The sequence below is a fragment of the Chamaea fasciata genome, unplaced genomic scaffold (genome assembly GCF_029207755.1).
Source record: "Chamaea fasciata isolate MVZ Bird 193981 ecotype frontalis unplaced genomic scaffold, bChaFas1.0.hap1 SCAF_1, whole genome shotgun sequence".
Lineage (NCBI taxonomy): Eukaryota > Metazoa > Chordata > Aves > Passeriformes > Sylviidae > Chamaea > Chamaea fasciata.
Genome location: NW_027094086.1, coordinates 139,765,038 through 139,792,158, shown reverse-complemented (window position 1 = coordinate 139,792,158; position 27,121 = coordinate 139,765,038). Strand labels below are relative to the sequence as shown.

The 27,121-nt window shown below is 37.7% G+C and overlaps 1 protein-coding gene across 12 annotated transcripts in view; it reads left to right on the top strand.

Moving 5' to 3' along the window:
* PARD3 (par-3 family cell polarity regulator) overlaps positions 1 to 27,121 on the top strand; it is a 445,231-nt gene that overhangs the window by 346,726 nt on the left and 71,384 nt on the right. For 11 of the 12 annotated variants that reach the window (XM_066200202.1, XM_066200148.1, XM_066200211.1 and 8 more), the window contains one exon: positions 119 to 373. In XM_066200202.1, the coding sequence (XP_066056299.1) occupies positions 119 to 373 (255 nt within the window). Of the gene's footprint in view, positions 1 to 118; positions 453 to 27,121 lie in introns of those variants that run through there. The other variant, XM_066200221.1, reaches the window with a different exon arrangement.

Below are 27,121 nucleotides of genomic sequence, written 5' to 3'. Positions count from 1 at the left end.
GGAAACCTTCACTGGTTTCCATTAAGATGAGCTACCCAAAGTGTCTGCTAACTGCTGCTTTCAAATGCCTCGGTGGGGAGGGACATCCGTCGGTTTCAGCCTTCTTTTAATTTTTCAGGATCCAGGCAAAAACTCGAGAATTTCGGGAGAGGCAGGCTCGGGAGCGTGACTACGCCGAGATCCAGGAGTTTAACCGGACATTTGGCTGCGATGCGGATCCGATGTACGCCGGGATCGCCGCCTACGACTCTCCAAGCAGCGGCACGATGCTGCTGAGCGCGCGGCCGCAGAGCCCCAGGGAGGGGCAGACGGTGGAGGCCTTATACGCCCAAGTGAAGAAACCACGGAACTCCAAGTCTTCACCTGTAGACAGGTAGGCGTCACACATGGATCAATACACCCTCTCAAAATCCGCCCTTGTGATGCTTTTGTAGTGGGAGGTGGTTGTCCACATCAATTGGAAAGGCAGAGCTGCGTTTTTATTAATGGCTTTTTAAAGCCTTTATGTAGAATGGTATTGAGCTCACTGAAATCAACCTGTTACAGAATGGGATAGGAAAGTTGTTTTCTGCAGAGCAGCTGTGTTACTTCTCTTTCTTCAGGTGGTTTGGAATTTTGGAATCACTGTTGGATATCATTAAAAATTTCAATTTCATTCTAACATAATCAGGTTTATTTGTCAAAGCTCTAGCAGATATGTTTGTGGAATACATTTCCAATCTATTTCTAGCTGTTACAAGATCTCTAAAAGGTTACTGTTGTTACAGCAAAAATGGGTTAAAGCTTACATGGATTCTAGTCCTACTGTAGTCCTGAACTTCAGTCTACACAGGCTGAGCTTTTTGTTTAAGTATAGACTGAGTAAATTCTAAGCTTCACTCATGAATTACTTCTTGGGTTGTAGCTTACGAATTGTACTCTTCCTGCAGTTATATTATCCGAACTGTGTCTTGCTTGTTTTTATGCTGAAACTGGGCAAAATTGTGGTTTCTGTTGATGGAGTTCTGAGTTCATTTGAAAACCTGAAGCTATAACAGGCGTGTAAACTAACATAAAGTAAAAATAGTGAAAGGCAAAATTCACAGGGTTTTTTTGTGCTTTAACAGTGAAAATGCACCTGTTTTCTCAGCTTACTATTACAAACCTGTAGTTCTGCATTTTCTCAGCAAAATTTAACATTAAAATCCTAGTGCAAGACATATTGTTCCCTCATTTGGAAGTTATTTATTTAGTTCATAGTAAAGCCATTCATTTTATTTTCTACCACACTCTTTCCAGCAGAAAAATATTGAATTTTCAGTTAAATCAGCTAAGCAGTGTCTTTGTGTGCAGTGTTTGAGATCTGTATAGCTTCTACATGAGCATATTCTGTTCTAGGTGGTAATGGACTCATTTGTATTTCAGCTAAATGTCTAAAAATCTTTGAGGGCTGAGAGTATTGTATTTGACCCTCCCCTTGATCTATTTTGCAAAGTTTCTTTACATAATATTGATAAATATATGTCCTCTAATATGACAAATAAGAAAATCTCAGATGCATTGTGGAATGTGTATATTTTTACTAAAAATCAGTTACACAGGTGCCTTTTTGTTTTCTCAATCACACTGTTCTCCTGCATTGTGTAAAAGGTCTACTTTTCATAGTCCATGAAAATAATTTACATATTGTGGATGTATGTACATTATTTCAGTGAAGGAAGCAAAATAATGTTAAAAGATGACAGCTTCATCTGTGTCCTTGAAATTTTGTATTCCTTAGCCTTATATTGGCTGGCACTGGTATACCCAGGTGCCTGACATTTCAGCACTTTTGTGCCTTTGGAAATCAAGATAGCTTGGTTGGATATGTCTGCCACGTGGTGACTCTCATGGCTGTTTTTGTTAGACTAAAGGCAGTGTTTCATGCTGGAGTTGAATGGCATCAATGTCACATCAACAAAAAAAAAGTTCTTTGATACAAACCTGGCACGGCAAAATAGGAGACCTGTGTGACCCAGCTAACTCTGTGTGGTGGCTGATAAAAGAGCCAGGAGAGAGTGAGTAAAGTGGAAGATAATGGAGTACTGGGGGAATCTGATTTTAATCAGGTGGGTAGGACTGCAGAGCAGGGGAGTAGTTTTGTACATTCAGGCTGCTCCTGGAGCATGGAGGGTCCTGTCTCTCACAGCTGGATCATGCTGTGACAAAAGGAAAGACCCAGCACACACAGTGGGCCTGAGCAAAGGGATAAAATGCAAGTAGGGTACTAGAAATGGGGCATGTAAAACCAATCCTAGTCCTGTGATAAAGGGGGACACATTTGACAAAAAACACACAGAAAGAAATAGTTAATTCAGGTGTAAAAATATTATTATTTGCTCTAAGTGTACTCTGAAATACCTGTTCAGGGGTCTGAGGCATGAAGGTCTGGTATATGGGGTTTTCTTTCTGTTCTCTCCCCACACCTTTATCAACAACCAAGCTGTGGAGATGGTGAATCCCACCTGGTTCCAGGAGACCTTCTGGGTAATGTTGCAGTGATGTGCACAATCTCAGGCTCAAAGTTACCTCTCCTAGAAGCTGGATCTGTACTTCAGGCATTGTGCTGAGAGTGTGTGTCACAGAATCAAATAATAAATAGTTTGGATTGGAAGGGATCTTAAAAATCGCCTGGTTGGGCATGGAGGAGGTGTAACAGCTGGGAGGGAGCAGCTTTCAGTTGTCCTTGAGGTGTGTGAAGGATGTCTGGGAGCTCGACCTTAGTAATGTTCAGCATGAGAGCCTGGACTGGGGCTGAGGTACCTTCCAAAAGGCTGCTCTGTCTTTTACAGGCTTTATCTTTATACTAAGAAAGCATCATCTGAGCATTTTTCTAAGAATCCGTTGTGGCCATGTGGACCTGAGGTGCTTGTTTTGTCTCCCTGTCTGTAGAATACCCGTCTGCTCACCCCATGTGCATTGCAACCTTTCTTGCTATCCCTTTCCAGCCGTGAGACCTTCCTCTTTCACTTGGCATCTCCTATGATGCCCCTTTTGACATCAAACATCCAAGTGCCTCTGCTCCAGGCTCTTCTCCATAGTCTGATTTATTCTGAAAATGCCACAAGAAATTTGATGAGAAATAGTTGGTTACAGTTCTGCAGTCTTAAAATATTGTGTACAGGAGTGTTCACCTGTGGTGAGTGTTGCTTTCAGTGTGTTTTACTTCTTCACCCTCCCATCCTTTCCTTTCTTCTGGATGTTTCAGAGGTTACCCAAACAGTTGCTTCCAGGAAAGGGAAATCATTCACAGTGTGTTACCCTTGTGCTGAACTGCCAGGAGCTGGTAATGGCCAGGCTGTCTCAAATCTTCAGCACGTCCATATTAAAAGCAGCATTGTTTATATGGGAAATGTTATTTCTGTTGAAGTTTGGTGCTTAGTGCCAAATAAAATTTGACATTTAAGTATGTCCAAAAGGTTATTTAAAAGTCTGTTACGAAGGAGCATATAACAAAATGTCCTATAATAGTTTGCATACCACTGCTGAATACTTATGACAATTTTTTTTGTAACTTGCAAGAGAATTACTGTGCTTGTGTGTGAGGCCTTGTCAGGGTTTGTTGTCCTTTAATATTCCCTCAACTTCTCTATTCCTTTCATCAACACATGCCACCAACTGTTGTAAGTTTAACTGTATCATGGCAAATAGTGAATAGCGAAGTGGAGGACAAGTATGCGAACTGCTCATCAGTGTAGACAGATAGTACAAAATGGTAGGAAGCACATGGTTGTTCCTTAGACTTTGTCCATTTCTCTAAATAGAAAGTAGAACATATAAATTTCAAAACACGGCAAAGGAGAGAAAAGGTGTTAACTCACTCATTGGAGACACGCACAGCTAGATGTGTGTGACAGTGTTCTACCCAATTTCATCTACAATGGCTATTAAAAGACCCCAGCCTGTAAATAGTAAATGCTACTCAAATATATTCTTTGAAACTGGTTTAAAATTACTTTAAGGCAGATTTGTATTGCATCAGAGTTCAATCATTAATGGATATTGGTGGTGTTTAGAGGGGAAAGTGTTGCTTGGTTGATTGGTTTGGTATATCAGTTACAGATATAGCACAAAATAAAGTTGTTTTCTGTTGGCTATCCTAGAGAATCAAAGCAGATTGTCTTTCTCAACAGAGGAGTTTATTGCACAGTAGAAAGGAAGCTCTAGCAATAACTTAATAAACAAATAAATAAATATTTTAGAAGAGATTGATGATCAGCCTAGCTCCATATACATGAGCTGCCCTTGTGACATCAGCTCCATCCAATGTGCTGATAGCAAATAGAGACAGGCTGCTAAGATGTTTTTCACTTCAATGTTAGGCATTGATGGAGTGAAGCAGAGGTGGAATGTATAATCTATGTTTACTTTACCATTCGGAAAAGAGGTGTCTCAGGGACATAGTTCTTGAGAATAAGGGTTTCAGCTTAGCTGAAAAATGTCTCTAGTATGTTTTGCATCACAGAGAAGAGAAGCTGAATGACTGATCAATACTGCTTTTCATGCAGATGACAAGGATGCCATATAGTGGGGCTTTATGGCAATCACCTGACATCCATAGCTGAGCACGATGTAGAAAGACAACTCCTAATGGCTGTCACTCTGTAATCATTTCCCACCAAGAGTGCATTGTCCTGAAATAAAATTGAAATAAAATAGGCACTGTGCTGCTGCAAATCTAAATAGCATGAAAATAGTAGGTTAGACTCCTCCAGCTTGCTGAGGACATTTTAATGGAAACATAAATACCATAATCATATGCTTTTTGCATGCATTTTGCCATTAAAAGAAAAAAAATCTTCATTTTAGAAGGGAGACCTTTATGAACTGGTTTATTTTCCATCAGGAGTGGAATCAAGTTATGTCAAAGGAATATCTGGGAACTGAAAATAACCCCACTTCCTTTGACTGTCATCTGCTCAGTGCAAAGAGGCAAGATGGTTTTTTTCAGGTCGGGTCACATACTTTGCTTGCTGCTTTTCCAAAAAGAAAGGGAGAACATTTTATTAAGTTGTTAACTTTGATTCTCTCAGTAATATCTTTGTGCTTAAATTGGCATGAGAGTAATGAAACCTATAAACTGCATAGAAACACTCTAATATAATAAAAGAATATGTAAAAAGTGAAATAAGCAGACCCTGTCTTTCTAGTGTGTATAAAATAACTCTTAGCAATAGCAGAATGGGTCATGAAAGCTATGAAATACTATATTGCTGTGCTTGGATAAATATTTGTTAAAAAAGCAGGCTCTTGTGCAGCTATATTAAACTCTTTATTAGTAGTGTCAGTCACAGGAGTGTTCTTAAGTCTGCAGGATCATTTATGCGTAGGAATCTGAGCTTACTGCCAGGCCCACCAGAGATAGAGATAGGAGTTATTACTCAGGGTGAGGCTGTTTCTTAGATGAAGAAATTTTTTGATGGTCCTGGAAGTTGACTCGAAGAGCACTTTCATGAAGGGAAAGGCCACAGCACTGCAAACCATCTATCCAGTGACATTTAAAACCTGCAGAGCTGAGCGGAGGGCTAACAACCTATACTGAATAAGACTGTGAGTAAGCCCTTCCCTCCTACCTCTGTTTACTTCTCTTTGCTGATCTGGAAGTGTTTTCTTATCCCCTGGATCCCTTGTTCTTCCCTGTTTATCACCCTCTGCCATCAGAGCCCTGCAGATACCGTGCTACAGGGGAAGGTACTACTCATGCAGGTAAATATGTTGAGAATGCTCAGGTTGCAAGCATTTCAGAGCAGGGGCCTTCTTGTTTTGCAAACTCCGTAAGTAATCAGTAGTGTTTCAGAAATTAACAGTCTCAGGTTTTAAATCCTTACCTTCCAGTCAGTGTCACTCTTTTGTGGCATTATGAAGCTTCATTCCTGTGAGAATCTGACTTCTGGAAAGACTTTCCTGGCCTAGGAAATGGCACATATGCCATTATGGAATAATCAGACTCTCCAAGGTTACCTACCTGGAGAGCAATGGGTTAATGAACTATTTGCCAATCTCTAATGTGTAAAACTGAAAATAATACTTGGAAGTCATTGTGGTATTTTTCCTCCTCTGTCTGTTATAACCCAGAAAAGGATTAGTTAGAGCTTCTGTGAGACTCTTCATGGGGTTTAATTTCACTTTAGTGCTAACACATTGGGTTTTTTTGTTTCTCTACCCTTCATCCTATAAGCCAGTAATCCTTGCCCCCAGGACTGCCTAAAAATTAGCTTGGTCTCTCACAGACCCGTATATTTAGAACCCAATAGACGCTATTAGCATTGGCATTTTATTATCTTAGGTTGGTTGTTTTCTTTTGTTCTTCCATCTTGATAGAATATAAGACAAGTTTTAATATAAATTCATGAGGATTTGTGTAGGCTCCCTATTGTGAAAGTATGCAATTGCACTCCCCTGTTTGGGTTACCACTTTGGTGGAATAAATGGCAGACTTACAGTGAACTCTATTCACGTCTCCCATTTTAATTACTTGAAAGTCCTGGTCTCTCTCTGAAGAGATACCAAGCACTGATACTGTTGTGAGAACCACATCTTTCTCCATTTACCACAGCCACAGCCTCACTGAAATCCCGGTGCTCTCTCTTCCCATCTCCTCTGACTGGCTTGTCGTGCAGTCTGAAGTGTGACAGCTATTTGTTTGTTTTCACAAAAGCAGCTGGAGTTAGTAGCTCTACAAATGGTTGCAGTGGGCAAATGCACAGAGAGATAAGAGGTGAACTTCCCGCTCTGGGTTACAGGACCAGGAGGTGAAGAGGGGCCCACCCAAACATGCCCTTGGTGCCCCTGTTCTGGGGGACTGCAGATGGGCCCCCGGTGCTGCAAGTTGGGAGTATCTGCATAGCTTGGCGATATTCAATTCCTTTAAGTGCAGATGAGAGACTGTTGGTAAAAGGAGGGGTCACTACAATACAATATATTAGTAATTTAAATACATTGTAACTGAATTATGCATGGTATTTTTTGTTGGTATATTAGTACAATTTGCACACAGATATAGATCAGTTGAGTGTTTTGTTGGTTGGATTAAAAAAGAGAAAAGTCTTTACTTTTTTTTCAGATGGTAGAAGTTAATATTTAATTTAAAAAAAAAAGAAGGAAAAGGAAAACTATAATTATATATCCTAGTACGTAAGAAACATTATGTAAAAGCTAGAAAAGGCCATGTCTCAGGCATCAAATAGTTATTGTATGGCTTAAGATTGCAGTCCAAAAACCCAGCTGTGTGTGCAACGTGCACATCTTTTTTTCCCACTAATGGCATCAATGCAACTTGAAGTTCTTCATCCTGAGAAAATTATGGGGAATATTTGAGTACACAAAGCTGAAAAAGCAAAGGCTTTCCCATTCATTAAATCAAGTGCTTTGATCCTACCGGTGTAAACTGCTAAAATCTGTTCTTTGCAAGTCCTACTAACCAAAATTTGGATTGCAGACTGATGTTGTGCCTCACTTGAACACCATAATTTAATCAGTTTAATTTGTTGTTGCTGTTGAATGTGGCCCTTTCTAAATAGCATACAAATTTATGGTCTTTCTGTCTTTTATGTCCCTCCAGTCAACCCATCTGTTCCTCTTTGGTGAAGGATTCAGGCTTCTCCTTTCCAAGCATTTGAAGAGCTAGGGGTTTTTCATTTTATATTTGCCTGGTTATGGGAGAGGGGTGCACAGGAAGAGCTTGGAGAGTGTCCTGTGTTTTCATGAAATCTTGGCTTTTTACTTTCTAAAATTAAATATGCAATATGAAGTTAGATCTTTGTTGTTGTAATAGATAAATTTAATAGATGAACAGTAAAATGTTCTTCTAATATTGGAGGGTTTGAAGGGGTTTTCCTTCTTTTTTATTTTATGAATGATATCTCCTTCACAGATGAGACAAGCTATATTTAACTACAGTTTATCCTTATGGCCGGTCCTGTTTGTTTATGTGACTTACAAATCATCCTGCTTATGGTTGAAGTACTTTGTCGCTGGAGGAAGTGGTGGAGTCTGATTGTGGAGAGGAATCCTCTGCAGTGAACTTCAGGAAGGAAAATTGCATCACTTCATATGGTTGCAGGGGGAAGTGGTTAATTCCTTTTAACATATTGTAAACTCATTGAATGAATGCGTATGAAACATACCACACTGGCAGCCCTGGAAACTGAGAAATTGCTGAAAGATCTCATTTCAGTTTGTTCTTGCTTGGAAAGCTGAAAAACAGTGCTTTTCCACTCATCACTCAGAAAACAGTGTATATTCCCACAGCCTTGTACTTCATGATCTATTGTTAAAGAAGTGGTTTATAAGGTGTTTGAAATCTTGTTGCTTAAGGCTCAAACAGTGTTATGTGAAACATTGAAAGGTTTCTTGCATGACCTATTTTATATGATTAGGTATTTCTGAAGAACATCAGACTTACTTCTAAAATCAGACTTACTTGCCATGAAATTTTTTTCATTCTCCAAAATGCTAGTGGCATTTAAATAGCTTTTCAATTTGATGTGTTCATAGCACTCTTTCGTACATGATGGATATATCAAAGGTTATTATGGTAAATAGATGACATATTTGTAATGGATAGGTAATTTCATCTACCCGGAGTTTAGACAGTGATAGAACATATGAGACTTAATTTATGAAAGAAAAAGTAGAGGAGCAGATTTTTGCTTCATTTTAATTTGTGTATATAGTTTTGTAACAATAGCGCATGGCGTGCCTGAGCTGCATTGGTTTTTGTAATGAAATGTCTTCTGTGTGCAACAATTCATTGTTGATTACAGCCTTCCCTCATTCCTAGGTTTCCATTTAAAAGGAAACACAGTACAAACTGGGATGAAAAGAGAACACATAATTTCTACTCCCAACATTTAAAAAAACAATTAGAATTAGACTTCAAGGGATTTGAGAACTGGTGTCCCTCAGACTTTTCATTTCCACTTATCTTTGAGATGGGAAGAGCTCTGACCTGGCAAACAAAGAAGACAGAAAATATTAGCATTGGTCTTTATTTCCCAGAACATAGTTCACGGCTCATTAACAGTGGTAGTATATGTTACTATGCTGCAGAGAAAACAAGCAGAAGTTGCCTGTTGTTACTTTGCAATTGTGTTAGTAGATATAGTGAAAAAAAGAAAACAAGAAAAAAGGAGAAAAAGAAGGTTGAGCTGTGTATTATTTTGTACATCATCTTAAACTGTGCTGTGTCTGCCAGCTTAAGACAAACTCTTTGCATATTAGCTAAAATGTCAAATTAACTCACCCATTTTTAGGATTTCTAAATGCCCATCAAGGAATGGAGGGTTATGCTGAAGCTATTTTAATTAGTGAAGTGTGATTTAAAGGTTGCTAAAATCAAAAAGAGCTTATTCATTTTTCATCAATAATAATTTTTCTTAATATTTCATCAAAACCTGCTGATTCGGAGACCACCTTCTGGGCTTTGATTCATTAGGACTGCAGACATAATTTAATTTTTTCCCCTTTCCTCGTTCTGTGATATCCTCTTTCATCTTTGAGATATTGTTAAGATGTTTCTAACATTCACAGATTGCTAATTGATCCAACTTTTTTTAAAACTGTACTTAAGACAGAGGCTTCTTTTCTGTGGAAACAATTTTCCATGCATTTGCTTTTATTAGTGTTTTTTCCAGTCTCTGTACCTGATAAAGTATACGTTTTCAAACAGACATTGAACATGGAGGACATGTATGGTTTTGTATATGGCGGGTGAGGCAAAAATATTAGAGGCGTGATAGAGGGAATTTAAAAGAGTTGGCGGAGTTATAAAGATTGTTCAGTTACTACATTAGGCCTTTATAGTTCATCTAGAACTAACCTGGTATTCAAACAGTGCTGTAAGTAATGGGGGGGTTTTTTCTAAATCTTTGGGGGATCATGGAGAAGGGCAATTATGGGAATTTATGCAAAAGCATTTTTTGAAAGGATGTACAATTAAAAGAAATTGCTCCTTTCACTTTAGTAGGGCTGTTCATCTAAGTTTTGTCTACATTATCATACTCTGGTAATTTCTAGTCCCCAAATGCATTTCTGGTACTATTTTAAGTTAAGCTTCATAACCTGTTTCTCCTTGAAAGATTTCCCTGTAGAGTGGTATCTGGAAAACTTTCCATTTGGGTAGCTTGTTAAAACAACAAGTGGCTGGTTACTCAGCATAGTGGGTTGGAGCAGGCCAAGTGCCGTGGGCTGTACCCTGATCCTTTTCTGTGAGTGCTTGGAAAACCGTCACAATCTTCATTTTCCTTTGCTCATCTCAGTTGTGAAATGTGTCATACTGGGTGGGTGCACCTGATGTCCATTTTGTGAAGGCACAGTGAATTAGAGAAGGGCCGTCTTTTTCTTTTCTTCCATGTGGCCATTTTCCTCAATTTGGTCTAATTAGAATTTCAGAAACATCCTCTACATCTTGCTTAGATGGCCAGAGCTAAGCTGTTTGTCCTGTGAAGCCACACTGAACTGTTCATGCAGACTGAATTTCATTAGCTTTCATTAGTTGTGCTGTTCTGCCGTAGTTAAAACTGCTGCAGCTCAAGATGTCAGAATTTAGCAGGAAGATAGGTGAAGCCAACGTACCATTCAGTGTCAGAAATAATCCTACTTTATTGGAGCTCAAACTTAGGGTTTTTATTATTCCTTCTCATGGCTCAGATGCTTCCATCTTTTATGTACCACATCCTATATGGGTGTCCACATTCAGTAGAGCACATGCTCATGTGCCAAATGAAATGCAGGTACAAGAATGTGTTTAGCTGTGACAGATTTTTTATGTGCATGTGTTTATGTCTGTCTATGTGTTTTTGTATTTAGAAAATCTCTAAAAATTCCTTTGCTCCGAGGGACTGACCTCCAGAAGTCATCTAGTCCAAACCCCTGCTCAGAGTGCATTTGGTCAGGTCAGGTTGCTCAGGGCTGCAGTTGTATCCTGAATATCTTTGAGGATGGAGATTTCATTCAGCTCCCTGGGTGCCTGTTCCAGTATTTGATCAGCTTCATGCTAGCTAGAAAAACAAAGGCAAAAAGAAAAAGCTTTTTTTATCAGAATTTCCTGTGTTCCTGTTTGTGTCCATTTTCTCTCTTTCTAGTGCTATGCAACTCAGAGAGGAGTCTTGTGTGTGTGTACAAAATAAACTAAAAAACCTAACCAAAATTAATTATTCACTTCATTAATAATATTTGGAATATGAAACGAGAATCAACATTTTCAGGCAGCAAAAGAAATTTTAAAATAATAAGGATTATCTTACAAAATAATTGTTATAATTGAACTTCTTGAATGTTTGCCAGTGGTGGCTTTTTTACCTATTGTATTTTCATATTACAGAATACGCATAACTACATGTCTTTTTTCTCCCAATATATTTTGAAAACATGTATTGTCTTTTCCTCTACTACACTCTCAAAACTTGAATAATAAGTCTGAGGGCAAAGTATAACTCTTGATTCTTCTTTGGGTAAAGAAAGCTGCACAGGAAGTTGCCTTTTCTCCTTAATTCACAGGTTTTGTATTATGCTTACAGCATTCAGCTCCACCAAAAATGTTGCATCTTAAAGTACCCTTAAAAATGACTCAGAGCTGTGTGTGTTGTTGGACTGCTCCTCACACATAGCTCTGCTAGGGCAGGATTGCTGCTGTGTGGGATGTGTGGCTCTGGCAGCCTTTCTTTTGCTAAAGGATTTTCTGTGTCTCTTTCAACACTGAGGTTCTGCGGCTCATCTGCACAATTTCCTGGACAAAAAGAGATAATAACTCCCAGAGAAATGATACTGTGTTGGCAGTGATTTCTGAAACAAAGGCTTTGAGCATTTCTCAAAGTCCTGCTTGCTATGTTCATTCTGGGCTGGAATTTGCAGATGGTGAGTGCATTGCAGGAGTGGAGGCTCAGGAGACATGGGATCTCCTGTGGAGCTGAAGGGACACACCAGAGGAAAGAGGAAAGAGGGGGAAATGAAGCAATTCTCCTGTGGAGATCAGGGAGAGGAAGGAAGAGATCCACCTGCAGGATGGAGATCATGGAGAGGAAGCTACCTGCTGAGCTTGCTGGGACAAAGGGGAGCCTGCTATCCTCTCACTTGCAGGAAAAAAATAGTAGCAAAATCAACTGCCCTCCTTGTAAGCACAGATGAGGAATAGGATGGTCTGTTCAGGGTTATCTTTCATCTAGAGCGTATATTTGCAAGGACCCTGAAGAACTCCGTAACCTTTAATGGGACTTATAGTTAATATAACTACTCCTTCACCCCTCAGCTGATCCCCTCACCACTCCCTGCACTGACACCTGGGCAGTGACGCACTGCTGCTCTTTAATTGCACATAAATCAGGGCCAGAGAGTGGAGACAAGCCAGGACAGTATGGAAGAAGAATTTAAGTGTAAAAGGTAATTACCTGGGCTGGAACATGGCCAGGGCACCAAGGTTAACACCTGTATGCTTGTGAGAACTGTCTGTTGATATTCTTCCAGAAACTGTTTTCTACAGAGTTACAGAGAAGACCTTGTTAGCCACTTGGTCTGATCTCCTCTGTACACAAAATTGGTTCATACTGGGTGTATTCTATCACTTGGGTTGTGCACATTGAAATGGGGTGTGTTCAACAGCATTATGCAGGCTCTTTCTTTTATAGCTCTTGTTTGAAAAGACAAGACTGGTATTTAATCTATTTTTTTTTTTGTTTTATTGCCTCCATGCTCTCTTAAATGTACTAAGGTCTACAACTGAAAGACATAAACCATCTGAGATTCATGGTGCCTATCTGAGAGTGTCCTTTGAGATACTAAGAAAGGAGGAAAAAAACTCCTCCTACTTTGATCTGTGTTTCTCAGTCACAAAACAGCAAGTTAACTGCTGCTGAGACCTGAACAAAGCAAGCTCAGCTATCACCACATCTCACCAGAAAAGACGCAAAGCGTTACCATCTTCCTTTCCTTCTTTGTTTGTAGACAAATGCAACATCACTCCTTTTGTGTGCTTGGTTTAATAATATTTTTCATATTTCACCCTCTTATTTCAATACTCCATCTTCAGTCAATTTATATTCTCTGGGTAGAACACAGGAGTGCCGTTTCAAGCAACTCAACAGTCACATCCTTCATTCTCCCTGAGCTACTCAAATCATCTCTTCACTGAGGCAGTACTGAGAGCAGAGCTGCCTCAAGTCATTCAAGAACTCTGAAAAGTGGTTTTCCATTTCTTTCTCAGTCAGGTATTTATCCCATCTTAAAATCTTCCATACTTTCGTCTGAGGGTAGCTGTCTCTTGAATACACATCTCTCTAGTAGGAGGATAAATTTTGTTCTGCTCTTGACCTTGTTTTTGATGGATGTTTTTCATTTCAAGAAACCTACAGCATTTCACAAGGTTCTGCACAGTCTGTCCTGATTTCATATTATGCCTGTTAGTATTACCTGAGCGTCTTTACAGGGGAGGTCTACATGACATTGTGTCTCTTTGTTATGTGAGGCTGAATGTGGACAGCCAGAAGGAAAACTATTAATTCCTACAGATTGAGCCAAATCTTGGTAGCCACGGCTGCAATATTTTATCCCTTACAGACAAACACTGAAAAGGACTCTGCACATTCAGCAGCTGGGTACACAATCTAGCATTCAAGCTAGGCAGTGTAAGATCAGATTTTTATTTTTAGTTGTTATTGGTTCTTATGGTTGATAGCATAATGATCATTAATATTTCACTGGAATTTACTGTAAAAGAGAATTATATTGTAATGTTAGAGGGACATGTTGAAACTTTTATGTGATTTTAAATTGCTGTGTATTCAGTCTGACAAATTTTGCTAGTGTATAGGAAATAAAAGAACTAAGAGAAGTTTAAACTCATGTAAGCAGAGGAAGGCAATTTTATACAGTAAATAAATACAATATTAAGAAGGATGACACGAGGGAAGTGGTTGATGTGAGAGGAACATGTCAAAATAGGAGGAAATGAAAGTTAGAAGCATCAGGCTGAGGTGTACGGTTGAGAATGAGGTTGTGTGCCTAAGGCAAAAAGAACTCCCAGATTTTGGACTTGGAGATGACAAGAAGATGGGATGAAGATGGTTATAGGAGGTAAAGAAGGGTAATTAGTACATTTCAGCAATCCTTAATGTATGTCAGTATGGTCCTTGGCTATGATATAATTCACACACAACTCACCAGAATACAACCAATTAAATTCTGCTGTAATACTATTTCCCCCCATATGAGCTTTCTTCCAAGATTCACCTGAGATTAGACAAAGATATCTGAGCTCATTTATTCCCACCCTGCAACTTCAGCACTGCTGCAGATACAAAAATGAAGCCTTGACTGCTGCATCCCATTTGATACCACATCAGAACAATTTAAAGAGGCATAAAACAGCAGGAGCTGCAATGTAGGTGTTCAGGTTCTTGCTGCTCGGTCACATTACTAACTTGCTGTAACTGCAAGGGTGTTGCAAACTTGATTAAAAAAATTAATGATGAGAAACAAAGGGATGAGCAAAGAGACCAAAAGAAAAAAGTGAAGAAACCGTGCAAGAAGTTTATTGCATGCAAGTCATCCAATTATCCCTCAGAGCCCACATCCCTTGTCTAATTGCCTGACTTGATCCTTCTTCAGGACTGAATGGATTAAATGAAATAGCAGGGCTGGTGAAAAGCAGCCTATGGGAGGCATTTTGTGAACAGGCTTGCATGAACAGCAGAATAGAGTTTCTATTTGTTTCTGTTTGTCTGGGCCTTCTGTTATCAAAAGAGGAGCAAAGAATGAAAAATATGAGGACTTTTGATTAGGAAATAGTCCCTCTGGCCTGGAGTTGAGGCACTGGGGGATGCTGGAAAGCCTATCCTGATACTTTTCATGCTTTGCTAGTCTGTATGGTATATCTCTCTCCAGGATCATAAACTCTCACTTTACACTATATTAAGTTCATTTGAAAAACTGAGGGAAAAGGAAAACTTCTTCAGAATGTCTCACTACAAATTCACTAGACACTGGAGAGTGTCAGGATTGAGCTGGCATTAAAATGAGAGTGAGTGGCAGCCCGGATCCTTGTCTCACAGCAGTCACATGAGCCAAACTCACAATGGAGGAAAGACAACTGTCAAGCTTAATGTACCTTAAAGGACTTCTGTTTAATACGTTCCTCTGCAAACACACCAGATAAGAAAGAGTCCTGTTTAATAGTTTAGTATCTCACCCTGTTACGCAGAATATCTCCTGCAATTATCCCCTCCAGACAACATCAATCCCCTTTCCTCGTGCAACATTAGGGGTGGAAATACTATGAAGGGAATGAAATCAAGAATATCCTGTAAAAGAATGAAAAGGAAAGGAAATCAGTCTTCTTCCAGTCTTGTTTCCTGTTGGGCAAAACCATCAGTTTTGCCCAGTACATTGCCCTGTGAAAGAATACATTTAGAGCACAAAAATCCTCGAGTGATGTTATCTTACTTTTATTTGTACAATTCTATAAAGTATGGTGCAGTATTTTATAGAGTTTATAATAAGATCAGGTTGTCTGTCTTACAATTGTTATGTGAAATGTTAAGATGTAACACAGCATTAGAAAGAAAGGAGGTTACAGAGGTGGTAGGTGTTCATTTGGATGTCCTCAGGTGACATCCAACTAAGAAATTAATTTCCTGAGAGAAGCCTGCAGCAGAATGGAAACATTATCTGAACTGGAAAAAGCTTAGCAGAGGGGGCAGAAAAAAGATGTTTTCTGAGCAGTCCTAGACCGGACTTATGCCTGCTTATGCCTTCCTTACTTCTACCTCTATTTTTATTTTAAAGTAATAGTTTTAAAAATTCCTGTGCAGTTATTTCATCAAGACCATTTTTCAACTTACTCTGTGATGAACACTGAAATGATTCATGCAGTCATACTGTTCTGACTGAATAATTAAAACATTTTGACAGGTTGAATATACAATGGATTACATATGCTTCTCTCTCTAGATAGGTATATATATCTATATATATATAGATAGATAGATAGATATGATTAACAGGACTAGGTCTTGTGTCATATTATTTGATGGTTCAATGAACTGAGCTTTCATACTGCACTTAAGAGTGTTGATAGCATTAAGATAGTCATGATGGTTTATGGATCTAGCTGTCAAATTAGAAAATTTCACAGAGTTAAAGAGAAAGTGTTTGTGAAATGTAGAGAACTTAAAGAAATTCCGCTAGTATGTTTAGATCCAAAATTTTTCATTTTAAATTCTAGTTTTAGCTCCGGGAAGATGAATGGTTATCTCTGAAATACTCCGATTTAATGTGGCTCCATCAGGCCTAAATCTGTCGGGATGTGTCCCAGCCAAAGCTACACAGGCTCCACAAAAATATAATTCAAAGCTTTCAAAAGGAGCTTATTCATGCCTGAATTAGAAAGCCAAGCTATCTATATGGCCAAAGGAGAGAGCTAGTATCCTCAGGAGGGCAATTCAGAGCATCCGAGTGAGATAGCTGTAGGCAGAGTTGCAAAAGCTCCCTACCCATACATATTAATCCTGCCCTGAGGTCATTTAGTTACCAAGTTGATATGAACTCTTAAAGTCTGGAGTCAACCAAGCTTCCTCTCTGGGCATGGTTCAAATGAAAGTCCATTCAGTGAAGGCTTGGCCATCTGTAGCTCTCCAGGGCATTGTCTGGTTTGCTCTGATGATGTTCTATAATCCTGATGTTGTGGTGAATCAGCATCACTTTTGCATCTGCCTTTATAATCTTGACATTCTCATTAAATGGAGGCACTGAGGAGGATGTTCACACACAGTATAGGTATTAAGAGAGAGAAATCTATATAGTGAGAGATAGAGACATACATAGAGACACCTCCACAGGGAAAATCAAAGCACTCTAGGAACATGCCTTTCTCTAATGTCTGGGACATCTGATTTTCGTAACACATGTACTGAAAATTAGATGTGTGAATATCCTATGAAAGGCAGGTGCAATGCCTAAATGTCAATATTTGGAGCAACCTTGGATGTTGTAAAGGTCACAAATCCGGCCTATAGCTCCGGTCAAGAAGGATCTGCAGCTGCCGTAGGTCCGTTTCATATTTGCCATTTCAATGGAAGTAAGTCTTTGGGTCACTAAAATGACACTTAGATTTCCATGTTTAGGCATCTGAGTTGATGATACTCACCAAGTGACTGTTAGCTACAATTACAGTAGTCAGGGGGAAAGTTAAACCTGATTCATGTCATGCAAGATCAAACTTAAAACCTCTGCACCTTCCTGCCCTTTCCTGTTGGTTAGATCAGTGTCTGTCCTCATTCCTGTGCATGAAAAGGCAAAGTATTATGGCTGAATTTGACAGTGTCTGAACAGCTGTTGAGCACTTTCAAATACTGCAATGTGCTTAAAAGTTACAGGATTTTAATGTGTGTAAATTCTAAATATTTGTATGTAAAACAAATACTACGTAAAGGAATAAATTTATAGGATTATAATAGTCAAGTACTTGGCCCTTTCATTTGCATCTCTCTCATCATTAAGTGTTTTCTGGGGCAAGAATATATGCAAGACAAAAAGCAATGACGATTTAGCTTGCTGAATCTGGTCAGTTTTAGAATGTTTCTGGGCTTGCATTCTTCTGGAGACTCAAATATTGGTAACTAAACACTGCCTGTTTCCTGTTTCAAAGTTTACTTTTTCCTTGTTAGGTGACTTAAATGCATGAATGTTTGTAATCATTAACTAGCTGTCGCTTTTTGATGGGTATTTAAATATCACAGAGCCGTAAATATGAATAACAAATTGTTATATAACTGGAGTTTCATTTTTAAGAAAGGTATTGTTTCCATATTGTACCATAAAATTTTATATGCTTCAGTGAAAATAATGCCTGAATTGTTGAATAATATCTATTTGTAGCTTTTGAGTAAACTCTCCTGTGCAATCTCTACATCCTTGAAGTTGAATTTAAAAACTAAATGCTGTTTACAGACATTTCCTCAGCAATTTCAGTTGCATGTGATAGCTCTAATTTGGCTGCTAGAGAAAAATTTGCCTTTCAGGGACAAAATAGCAATTGTATACAGTCATCTACTTTTACATGTTCCGTTAATACCATTTACTCAAGCAACACAAGAACCAGTTTATAACGTATTTTGAGAATCTGCAAGACTATAAGACTTTTTGCATTATGTAGATAATATAATATATGATAGATTGGGGGAGACATTGTTCAAAGAATAATTTGAAAAAGTATATAAGAATTTTGATATCTCAGCAACTGTAATATTGCTTAAGAAGTCATGGCATTATGTAGTCAATCCCTTAAAATGTAATAATAGATTATTTCAATATTTGTAATGGAATTTTTCTCACTTGATTATTATAATTGTCTCAAGAAGTAAAACATTATAAAAATTTTATGTTGGCAGTGCCAGCATAACAAAGGGCTTACTTAACATGAGAGTGTGCAAACAGATGTTGTTTAACTTCATAGGCAATAATTATTAATGAAAAGATGTTTCATAAATGATTTTCAAAAGGATACACATCTTTTCAAGAGGTGATCTTTACTGCTGTTGAACTCTGAGAGCCCCCATGATATGATGTAATAAGTTTCTCAAAAGAAGGAAATAGTTTATTCTCCCTGTTTGGAGTGGATGGGACAAAAATACTGGCTTTACAGGGGAAGTTAAAAAGATATTTTTGTCTAATGAGAAAGAGGATGAAGCACAGGAAGTAGACTACTTGTCAAGACTATGGATTTCTCCAACATCTGAAGTCTTCATGGTCACGTGAGATTGGCATAACCAAGGTATTTTTATGAGAGCTTTCAGGTCTCTTTCAGCCAAGGAAAACCATTTGAATTCACTGAGCATATTTGTGCTATCTATTATATGGTATTTTATAGAGGCCCCAGTGTAAACTTTTTAATTTGACTCTTTTTTTTTTGTAATGATGTTATTATTTTTTCTGGTAGTCATGTGAGATTATGTGGCTTTTTTAAGGAATATTTTTCCTGGTAAAATAATTTTTTGTGGCTTGCTGTTAGGTTTTATTATTATTAATATTATTAATATTATTGTAATTTACTAGTAGTATTTATATAGAAGTTTGGAAGAATGTTTTGCTAGGACTAAAAAGAGTAGAAAAGAAAAGAAGAACTGTTAGAGGTGATTGCATGATCCTTTGTGCTAAGTAGTTCAAAATAGAGAAAGTTACTTTGCCTTAACATGAGTTCAGTATGTTATGGGAAGTTGGAAGTTCAAAGCTAATGCTTTAAAATTTTTTGCAAAAGTAGCTTTGCCAGAGAGGCAAATGTTTACTTTTTGTGTGTCTGAAAAAGAAAACTATAACTACTATGTTTAAACTGCTGTTATAATAAATATTTTTAAATAAGTATATTGCTTTGGCTTCTTTAAGAAACACCTCATTATTACTGCAGTGATCTTCAGGGTGCTTTTAATCAGAAAATCATGTAAATTGGTAGACTAGTTGGCAGCTAATAGGCTTCAAGCTTTGGATGAATTATTTTGTGCTCATACAAGTAATAGGCATATTAAATCTGAGCATTTCATCATCAAATCTCTAATAAAAGTGTACACATTGAATAGTCATACTTAACACTTGTAACATGCTTTGCTGTTCTGAAGCATTGCACAGACAATTGCAATTGGAATTGTGTGTTGTTATTGCTGCCTCAAAAAAAAAAAAATTAACCCAGCTAAAGCAGTCAGTAATGCACATTGCATTGATGGGAGGTGTGTATCACAGAGGTTTCTTTCTACATTTGTACTCCTCCCTGGGAATTTTCTGTTACAAGACATGGAGCAGATGGACCTTTTCTGTGATGTAGTCCAACTGTTTTTGTTTCTTTCATGTGGAAAAAAAAATAGATTAAAAAAAAAGGCAACCAAAAAAAGGGCATAAATAAGAAATCTATAGTTTTGTGAACTCATTTGCATGTGCAGTTCACTGACTTCTTGAATTCACTTGCAGGCACTTTGTGAAGCAAATAGGAATCATTAAGTCCAACTGTTAACTTAAAAGTCTTATGTATTTTAATTGACTGAGTGACACAGATATAGATGTCTTCATTCTATTAGATGAATCCCACTCTCTGTCTGACTCTAGATACTCATGAAGTTGCCATTTAAATCTGAGACAACATGCTCTTGACTGACAGTGGTGAAAAAACAGTGCCCTAAAACTGCATGTAGTTACCATGCAAGTACCCAAGTTTTATTCTTGGGGATGGTGAGTGGGGTGTTTTTATTAAATCGCAAATGAAGATAGATGATAGAAGATGAAGGTAGACATTGGGGTTGGCTATGGGGGCTACCAATTTCAGTAGCTGTGAATTACCACCACTTGCAAGATGTCTATTATTTTTTAGCACCTCACTTACTGCGTAGTGTGGCACTGTTTAGGGCTGTGGAGGGGAATGTGAATTATGCAGCTTGTATTGTAAATTTTTCTGGCCAAATATTGTTCACTTCAGTTTCCTGACTACTTCATATTAAACTTTTCTAGCCTCATTTTCAACTGCTTTCACCACTTGTCTATGTCAAGAAAAATATTCTCAAGTCAAACATGAGAAAAGCAGGGCATTCAGAAACATCAACCACATCTGAATCCTTTTCCCTGAATTTGCTGTCAGATTGTTGTGTGAAGGCTATGTTGGAATCCCAGTGCTGAACACATCCCATGTGCCAAGTGTAGCTTTGAGCTGGGTGTGTTGCTGTTCCTGCTTCCAGATTGCACCACAGGATCAGGCCTGTGTCACACGCAGGAGTGGTTTGTGCTGGTTTAGATTAAATTACATTCCATCAGTGCTCTAGATTTTATTATCATCAAAAGAAACATTCAATTCACCTGCCGTTTAATCTCCCCTCTTCCTCCTCTCCTAAGCAAGACTGAGAACAAATGTTGAACGAAATTATTTTAAACTCACACATTTGAGATATACTAAACTTAATCTTTCTTGTCCTAGGTTGTTTGAAGTTGTCTGCTTTGTCAATTATCAACATCCTGGCTTCTGCTGGACTTTATTCTATACTCGTCTGTTTCATTATAGAAAAGTAAATTAGAGTTGTGGGTTTAGCATATATTTTCTCTCTTTTTATGAAGTCTTTCTAAGAAATATAAGTTTTATGGTTTTGGATATTCAGACTTTTAATTTTCAACCTAAAATTTGTCTTTCAACACAGTGGCAAGACACATTTGTTTATGGAACTCTTCAATGTCTCTTCAAGACAATACATCCTCTACCCTAATGTATTGGTGTCTATCTATTAGATTTCTCATATTAAATGAATAGGAATAATTTTAACATTCACTTTATTTATTTTTTTTTTTTAAATCATGGATCTAGCAGCAGGGAATTTTATTTTTCTTCCATGGGCTTTGCTTATCCACCCACTTCCTTTTTTGTCATGATGAATTTCCTTTGTAGTTGATTATAGTGATTTTCTGGTTTGACATCCTTCAGGCTCTGCCTTCTAAATCAATATCATCTTTCAGTGAATGTTGTTGTGATGAGCTCCCCCCCCTCCAATTTAAAGGATACTTAAGAATAACCCAAGTGAAGATTTTTTTATGATATGTCAATTATCCTTTCTCTTCTTATGTCTGTTCTCAGTCAAATCTAAATAAATTCTTGTCTAAAGGTTTCTCATTTTCTACTCTTATAAATTGCTACAGTCCAGATTTTTGTTTTCCAGGCTGGCATTTATCTTTGTCTTGTAGCTGTCCACATTTTGAAGTATACAAATACTATAGACCCCTGATGTTCCTTCATTAAATGTATTTGAGGTGTTGTCCAGATTATGGAAGTCATCAATTCCCTCTTTAGACAGGAAATGCATCTGAAGTTCTGTGGAAGAGAGGGAAAAAAAACCCCCAAAAAACAACAACTACTCTTTGTTTGCTTACTCATCTGGGAAACTACAGTCTGTTGCCAAAGCCAGTTATCATGAGCTTTGATTAGAAACCAGCAAAGACAGCTGCTGAAAAACAGAGTGAGAAAGATTTTACCCACTTAGAGAAGGGTTCCTTTGACTTTGGAAGAGCAGAGGGACATTGCTTAGGGAATATGAATATGCATTCCTTTTAATATGTAGATGGCTATGGATGTAGATATTCTGGCTTGCAGTGGTTGTTGTTGTTGTTGTTACAGTGTCACTCTGTCTTTCTCTCTCAAGACTCTTTTATGACCCGAGGGTGCTTTTTACTTTAATTTTAATTATTTGTGTTGCATCCATATGTGCTGCCTTCTAGTATATCAGATTTTGTAAAATGTGCCCATGAATTCATTTGGGTTTAGCTGAGTGATCACAAGTTTGCTAGTTTGAAATCTTCCAAACAGACGGAAGGGGAAATTCTCTACTGGTTTAGAGACACATGATTAGTTGCTACATTTCTGAGTGGTTTTGTCCATGTCATTCCATTTATCTGGTGATTTTCTCTTCTCAACACAAAATTTCAGCAATAAATTTTTAATTCAGAATCTTAAGATACCTTGCTGGAAAAGCTTGTTAACCTATGAAGCTTCTTGACTGCAGCAGTTTTAGAGGTTTTCTTGATTTTGCAGTTTTTCCAAGTTGCTAAAGGACTTTGCATACAGAAATATTGTGTTGTGGACAAAGTGAAGCTGAGAACGTCACTACTGATGTTAATATTTCCATGCAGTGCCACTTCCCTTTCCCAGAGCTTGAGTGCTCTGCTTCTGTAAACAACTGGGCTGCTCTAGGGTCTCACAGCCACCAAAAAGAGGAATGTGTTGTTGCCTTTCCAGTTTCCTCCATTTCTGATGGTCTGGCCTCCTCCCAGTGGCAGTTTGAGAATCACAGAACCCTTTGCTGAGCCAGGTCTGCTCACTGGCCGAAATCTCTTTTCTACCCAGGATAATTTTGTGCTGAGCCTTAGGCGTTACTGGTCTCACAAAGTGCCTGGTGATTACCAGAGCTGGATTTAGGTGAAAGTGGTGTTAGTTTATGAGCATGGGTGTGGAGAGGGAAGGAGTGCCCATGGAAGGGGCACGAACAGAAAATTCTGTGTTCTTAGATGGCATCACGTTTTTGTCAACTGGCAATTTAAGGTGGATCTGTGTCGAGCTGTGCCTTTCCCACTTCAAACCTAGAAGGACAGAAAGAGCTTCACAGTGAGAGTCCGACCTGGCTTCTTTCTGTCATAGTTCCATGATATTTGTACTTACTTTGTTATGTTAATAGCTGACCCTTAAGTAAAATACAAAGTAATATTGTTTTAAATCCTGTGGTGTTTTTCAGGTTTTTGATAGGGTTTTGGTCAGGCTGATTAGCTCAGTTGGTTAGAGCAGGATGCCAGTAACACCAAAGGTTGTGGGCTTGATCCCTGTACAGGCCGTTCACTTAAGAACTGGATCCTTGTGGGTTCTTTCTACCTCAGAATATTCAGCGAGTCTGTGATTCATTCTCTGTCATTACTGTAATTGACAAAATAGCCATCTTATAAGGCTTGTTTCAGTATTTCAATTCAAGGACTCCGTGTTTAGAGCAACATTTTCCAGTTGAGATACTTAATTTGAACTGACATCCATTTCCTAAAATCCACTATGTCTTATTTTCAGTGATTATCTATGATTTTGAAAACATGTATCTGAGGTTTTCTGCATTTTAAATTTGGTGCCTAAGAGGAGGTCTTATCTTCGGAAAATGTTGGCTACAGAGTGTGCAAATATTGCTAGACCAAGATTAAAACATACAGACATGTTTGTCCAAGGTGAACGAAAGGTGCTGTTAGCGTTTGTGAAAGTGGATGATATGGAAAGAGAAAATGAAATTATGTGGGAAGAAGTAGCATAGTAACTAATCATGAATCTTCTGATATTTGAAGTTACTGATACAGCACAATAGCAGTAAAATGAAAATATGAGGATCAGCTTTGACAGAATGACTAGAAGAAAGCTCTGAGATGGGTGAAGAGGTTATTGGTACTCCAGATGAAGAAGGGCAGCCCAAGCAATTTCAGTGACCCCTATGGGAGGAGATATAAAAGGAAGATTCCGGAACCTCGGTTGCTCAGGCAGAGCAGATGTTTTTAGTTTCACACCTGGCTTCTGCTAAGGAATGGCAGTGTCCATGGTGTAGATGCACAAAACCAATGTGAATGTAGTTGACATGTTTTTATTCTTTTGTTGTAATTGCTTGGTTTCCTTTATTGCTCTGTTTGAAACAACATTGTTTAGAGCAGAGCAGCAGTAGTTCAAATTCCATTTTTAATTTTAAAGCAATGGGATTAAGTTACCTGGCAAGAATTCAGTGGTCAGAGTCTTGACATTTAAAACCGTTTATTTTACAGGATTAGACAGATTCCTTTTTCATCTCTAGCGGTTGAAAAAAATAAGCACATTCCTTGCATTAACATAAAAACCATTGCCTACAGAAGTGTTTAGAGTAACTCTTAGTCTCTTTCATGGCACCTTTAATTTTGAAGTTACGAGGTTATGATCCACTATATAAAATCACAATTTTTTCAAAAATTATAATAAATTCTTATAAAATTGTATTTTTATTTCAGTTAATTTGCACTCTGCCTTGCAGTATCACTGGCAAAAGCAAACATAAAATGTATTTCTTGCATGGTAGTGAGCAGAGTGTTATGTAGGGTGCAGCAATAGCAATAAATGTAATGTCAGTGTATTTTGAAGGTCAGGCAGTGTATCAGCTACGACTGTGAGGGTACCTGACTCCAGGTAAGAAGAGCTTCTGGAGAGGAAAAGATGCTGAGAAATTGAGCAGTAAATTTACCGCATTGGCTCCTCACATCCTGCTACACACTTCCCTGTGTTCATGGAATGCTCAAGGAGATGTGAATGAGCCTTTTTTTTGAATGCCTTTGCCTAGACCTTGCTACTGTTTAATTTAACATGGATATTGGAGAAGCTCCATGGAGTTCAAGCCCAAATGTGTTGGGTATAACTGTATAGCAAATAACTGATTTTGACCCCTTGCTGCTTATAGTTAGGGTGAGACAGAAGCAAGAGTCAAGCCAGAATGGAAAGAAGGAAAAAATATCAGATGGTTAAAATTTTTAACAAGGTTCACTTAGTGGAAGATTATAATAGCATATTTTATACTGAAGAATCTGAGTATATAAATAGGATTATATGTATTTTGTAATCATGGGGTGTGATTATGTGATGCATTTTGTTCTTTCAAGGACATATTAGGCATTAGATAATTATACAGCAATGATGCCAAATCTGACATTAAAATTAGTGCTTTGAGATTTATACCTTTTTTTTTTTTTTTTTTTTTTTTTTTTTTTTTTTTTTTTAAGAAAGACCTTAAACAATAGGACCTTCAGGTATGTGCAGTGTTTACTGACTTGTTAGGGGTTAAGATGTTGCTGTGCCCTTTCCTGAATCTGCTCATTTCAAAAGCTTAACCCTTTAAAATATTCTATTCAGCTCATTACTGTAGCGAGATGGGACACTTAAATAAAACAAAGATTACATTCGCAGATCAATGACAGATCACACAAAAATGCTTTCTTCAACCCTCACTTCTGACCATATGTTTAAAAAGTCACAGGAAGTCAGCCTGTAATCTGTGGTTAGGAGTTTAAAATCACATCCATTTTTTGTGACACGTACACGTAGAGTACTGTAATAGTTTGTATTAGATCTAAAGGCTCTGTGATTTGACCTTGACATCTGTCAGATATCCTCTCTCACACACGCCCCCGTCAAAAAAAAAAAAAAAAAAAAAAAAAAAAAAAAAAAAAAAAAGAAAAATAAGGGAGGGAAGGAGCATTTTGGAGCTCACATATGTGTATATGATTTTCTTCCCTTAAAACTACTTCCCTCTGGTTACTTTGTATTTAAACTGCTATTTTTAAAGCCATCTACATGTATTTTACTGTTATTTTCCTGTGTGCTAAAATTTCACATATGATGTCTATGAATATTCTTTTCTTTTTGAATAATTTTGGTCTGAGAAGTCATATTTTCACACTGATTCCTCGATGCCTTCAGCATATAGTCTTCAAACCTAGAGTGATGCTTTAACTGGTAGCTTCTACATGGAGGTTGAACAGACCTCATGCAAAAATTTCTTATGAAATCCTGAAGCATGCAGCAAGGAGGAGAGAAAATTGTACAAAACAAGTCTGCAATACCTATAAGGAAATTTGAGGGGATTGTATTAGTTTCTGTGACAGATGAATGTTGTCTCTTCAGCATTGTTCTCCATACCATTATTACCAGGGTAACTTTAACTAATTTAAAATCGAATGCCTCAAATAATGAAATATCCATTCCCATCCTAAGAAAATTTTTGCATACTAAAATGCATGTGAACCACCTGATTTTTTGAGGATGACTGTATCTGTCTTATTTTATAAGACAGCACAATACCTGCGCAGCTGCATCAATCCCATTGAAATTATTTGTGGCTTCTGTTCAGTGTAGCCTGTTAGTGTTTGGAGAGAATTGTTTTGCAGTCATTTTATAAAGACAGAGGAGAGGGAAAGATGTCTGTAAATATTCTAGGCATATTCCAGTCTTAAGACAGTGTCTTGACCCTTGAGAATATTCACTTAAAATCTCAATTTTTAGACTGTTCCTTTAGTCATTTGTATTTCAAGGATATTGGTTTCTCCGATTTAGTTTGTGTAAATTTTATGGATGGACTGCAGTGACACGTAAATCGTCAATAGTTTTTGGCCCTTCAATAGATAAAAATAGATAAAATAAGAACATTATATCTTAAAAAAATCTAAGAAGTTTTGAGAAGTAAGTTTGCTGAAAGAAAGAAGCTGATTTAACAGTGCAGTGATTTATATACCAGCAGTGGGAGTGGCATGTTTAATACTGTGTAGGAGCATAAGGCTCTTATTGTCTGTGATATTATTTGAAGTGTATTTTTTCCTTTCTAAATTTGCAATCCATAGCTATAGCAACAAATAAATATAACAGTCACATTTACAACACAGTTATTATATTTTACATTTGCTATAAAAGGTATATTTTAAAATAATTCTCAGAAGATAGATTATAGCAGTTTTACATCAGGGTTAGCTTCCTAATGGGTCCTCAGAGTGACAATGTGCAGCATTTGCTGTTTATTAAAATGAACCACTAAGTTTTCTAGACCTGGTGTTAATGTTATGA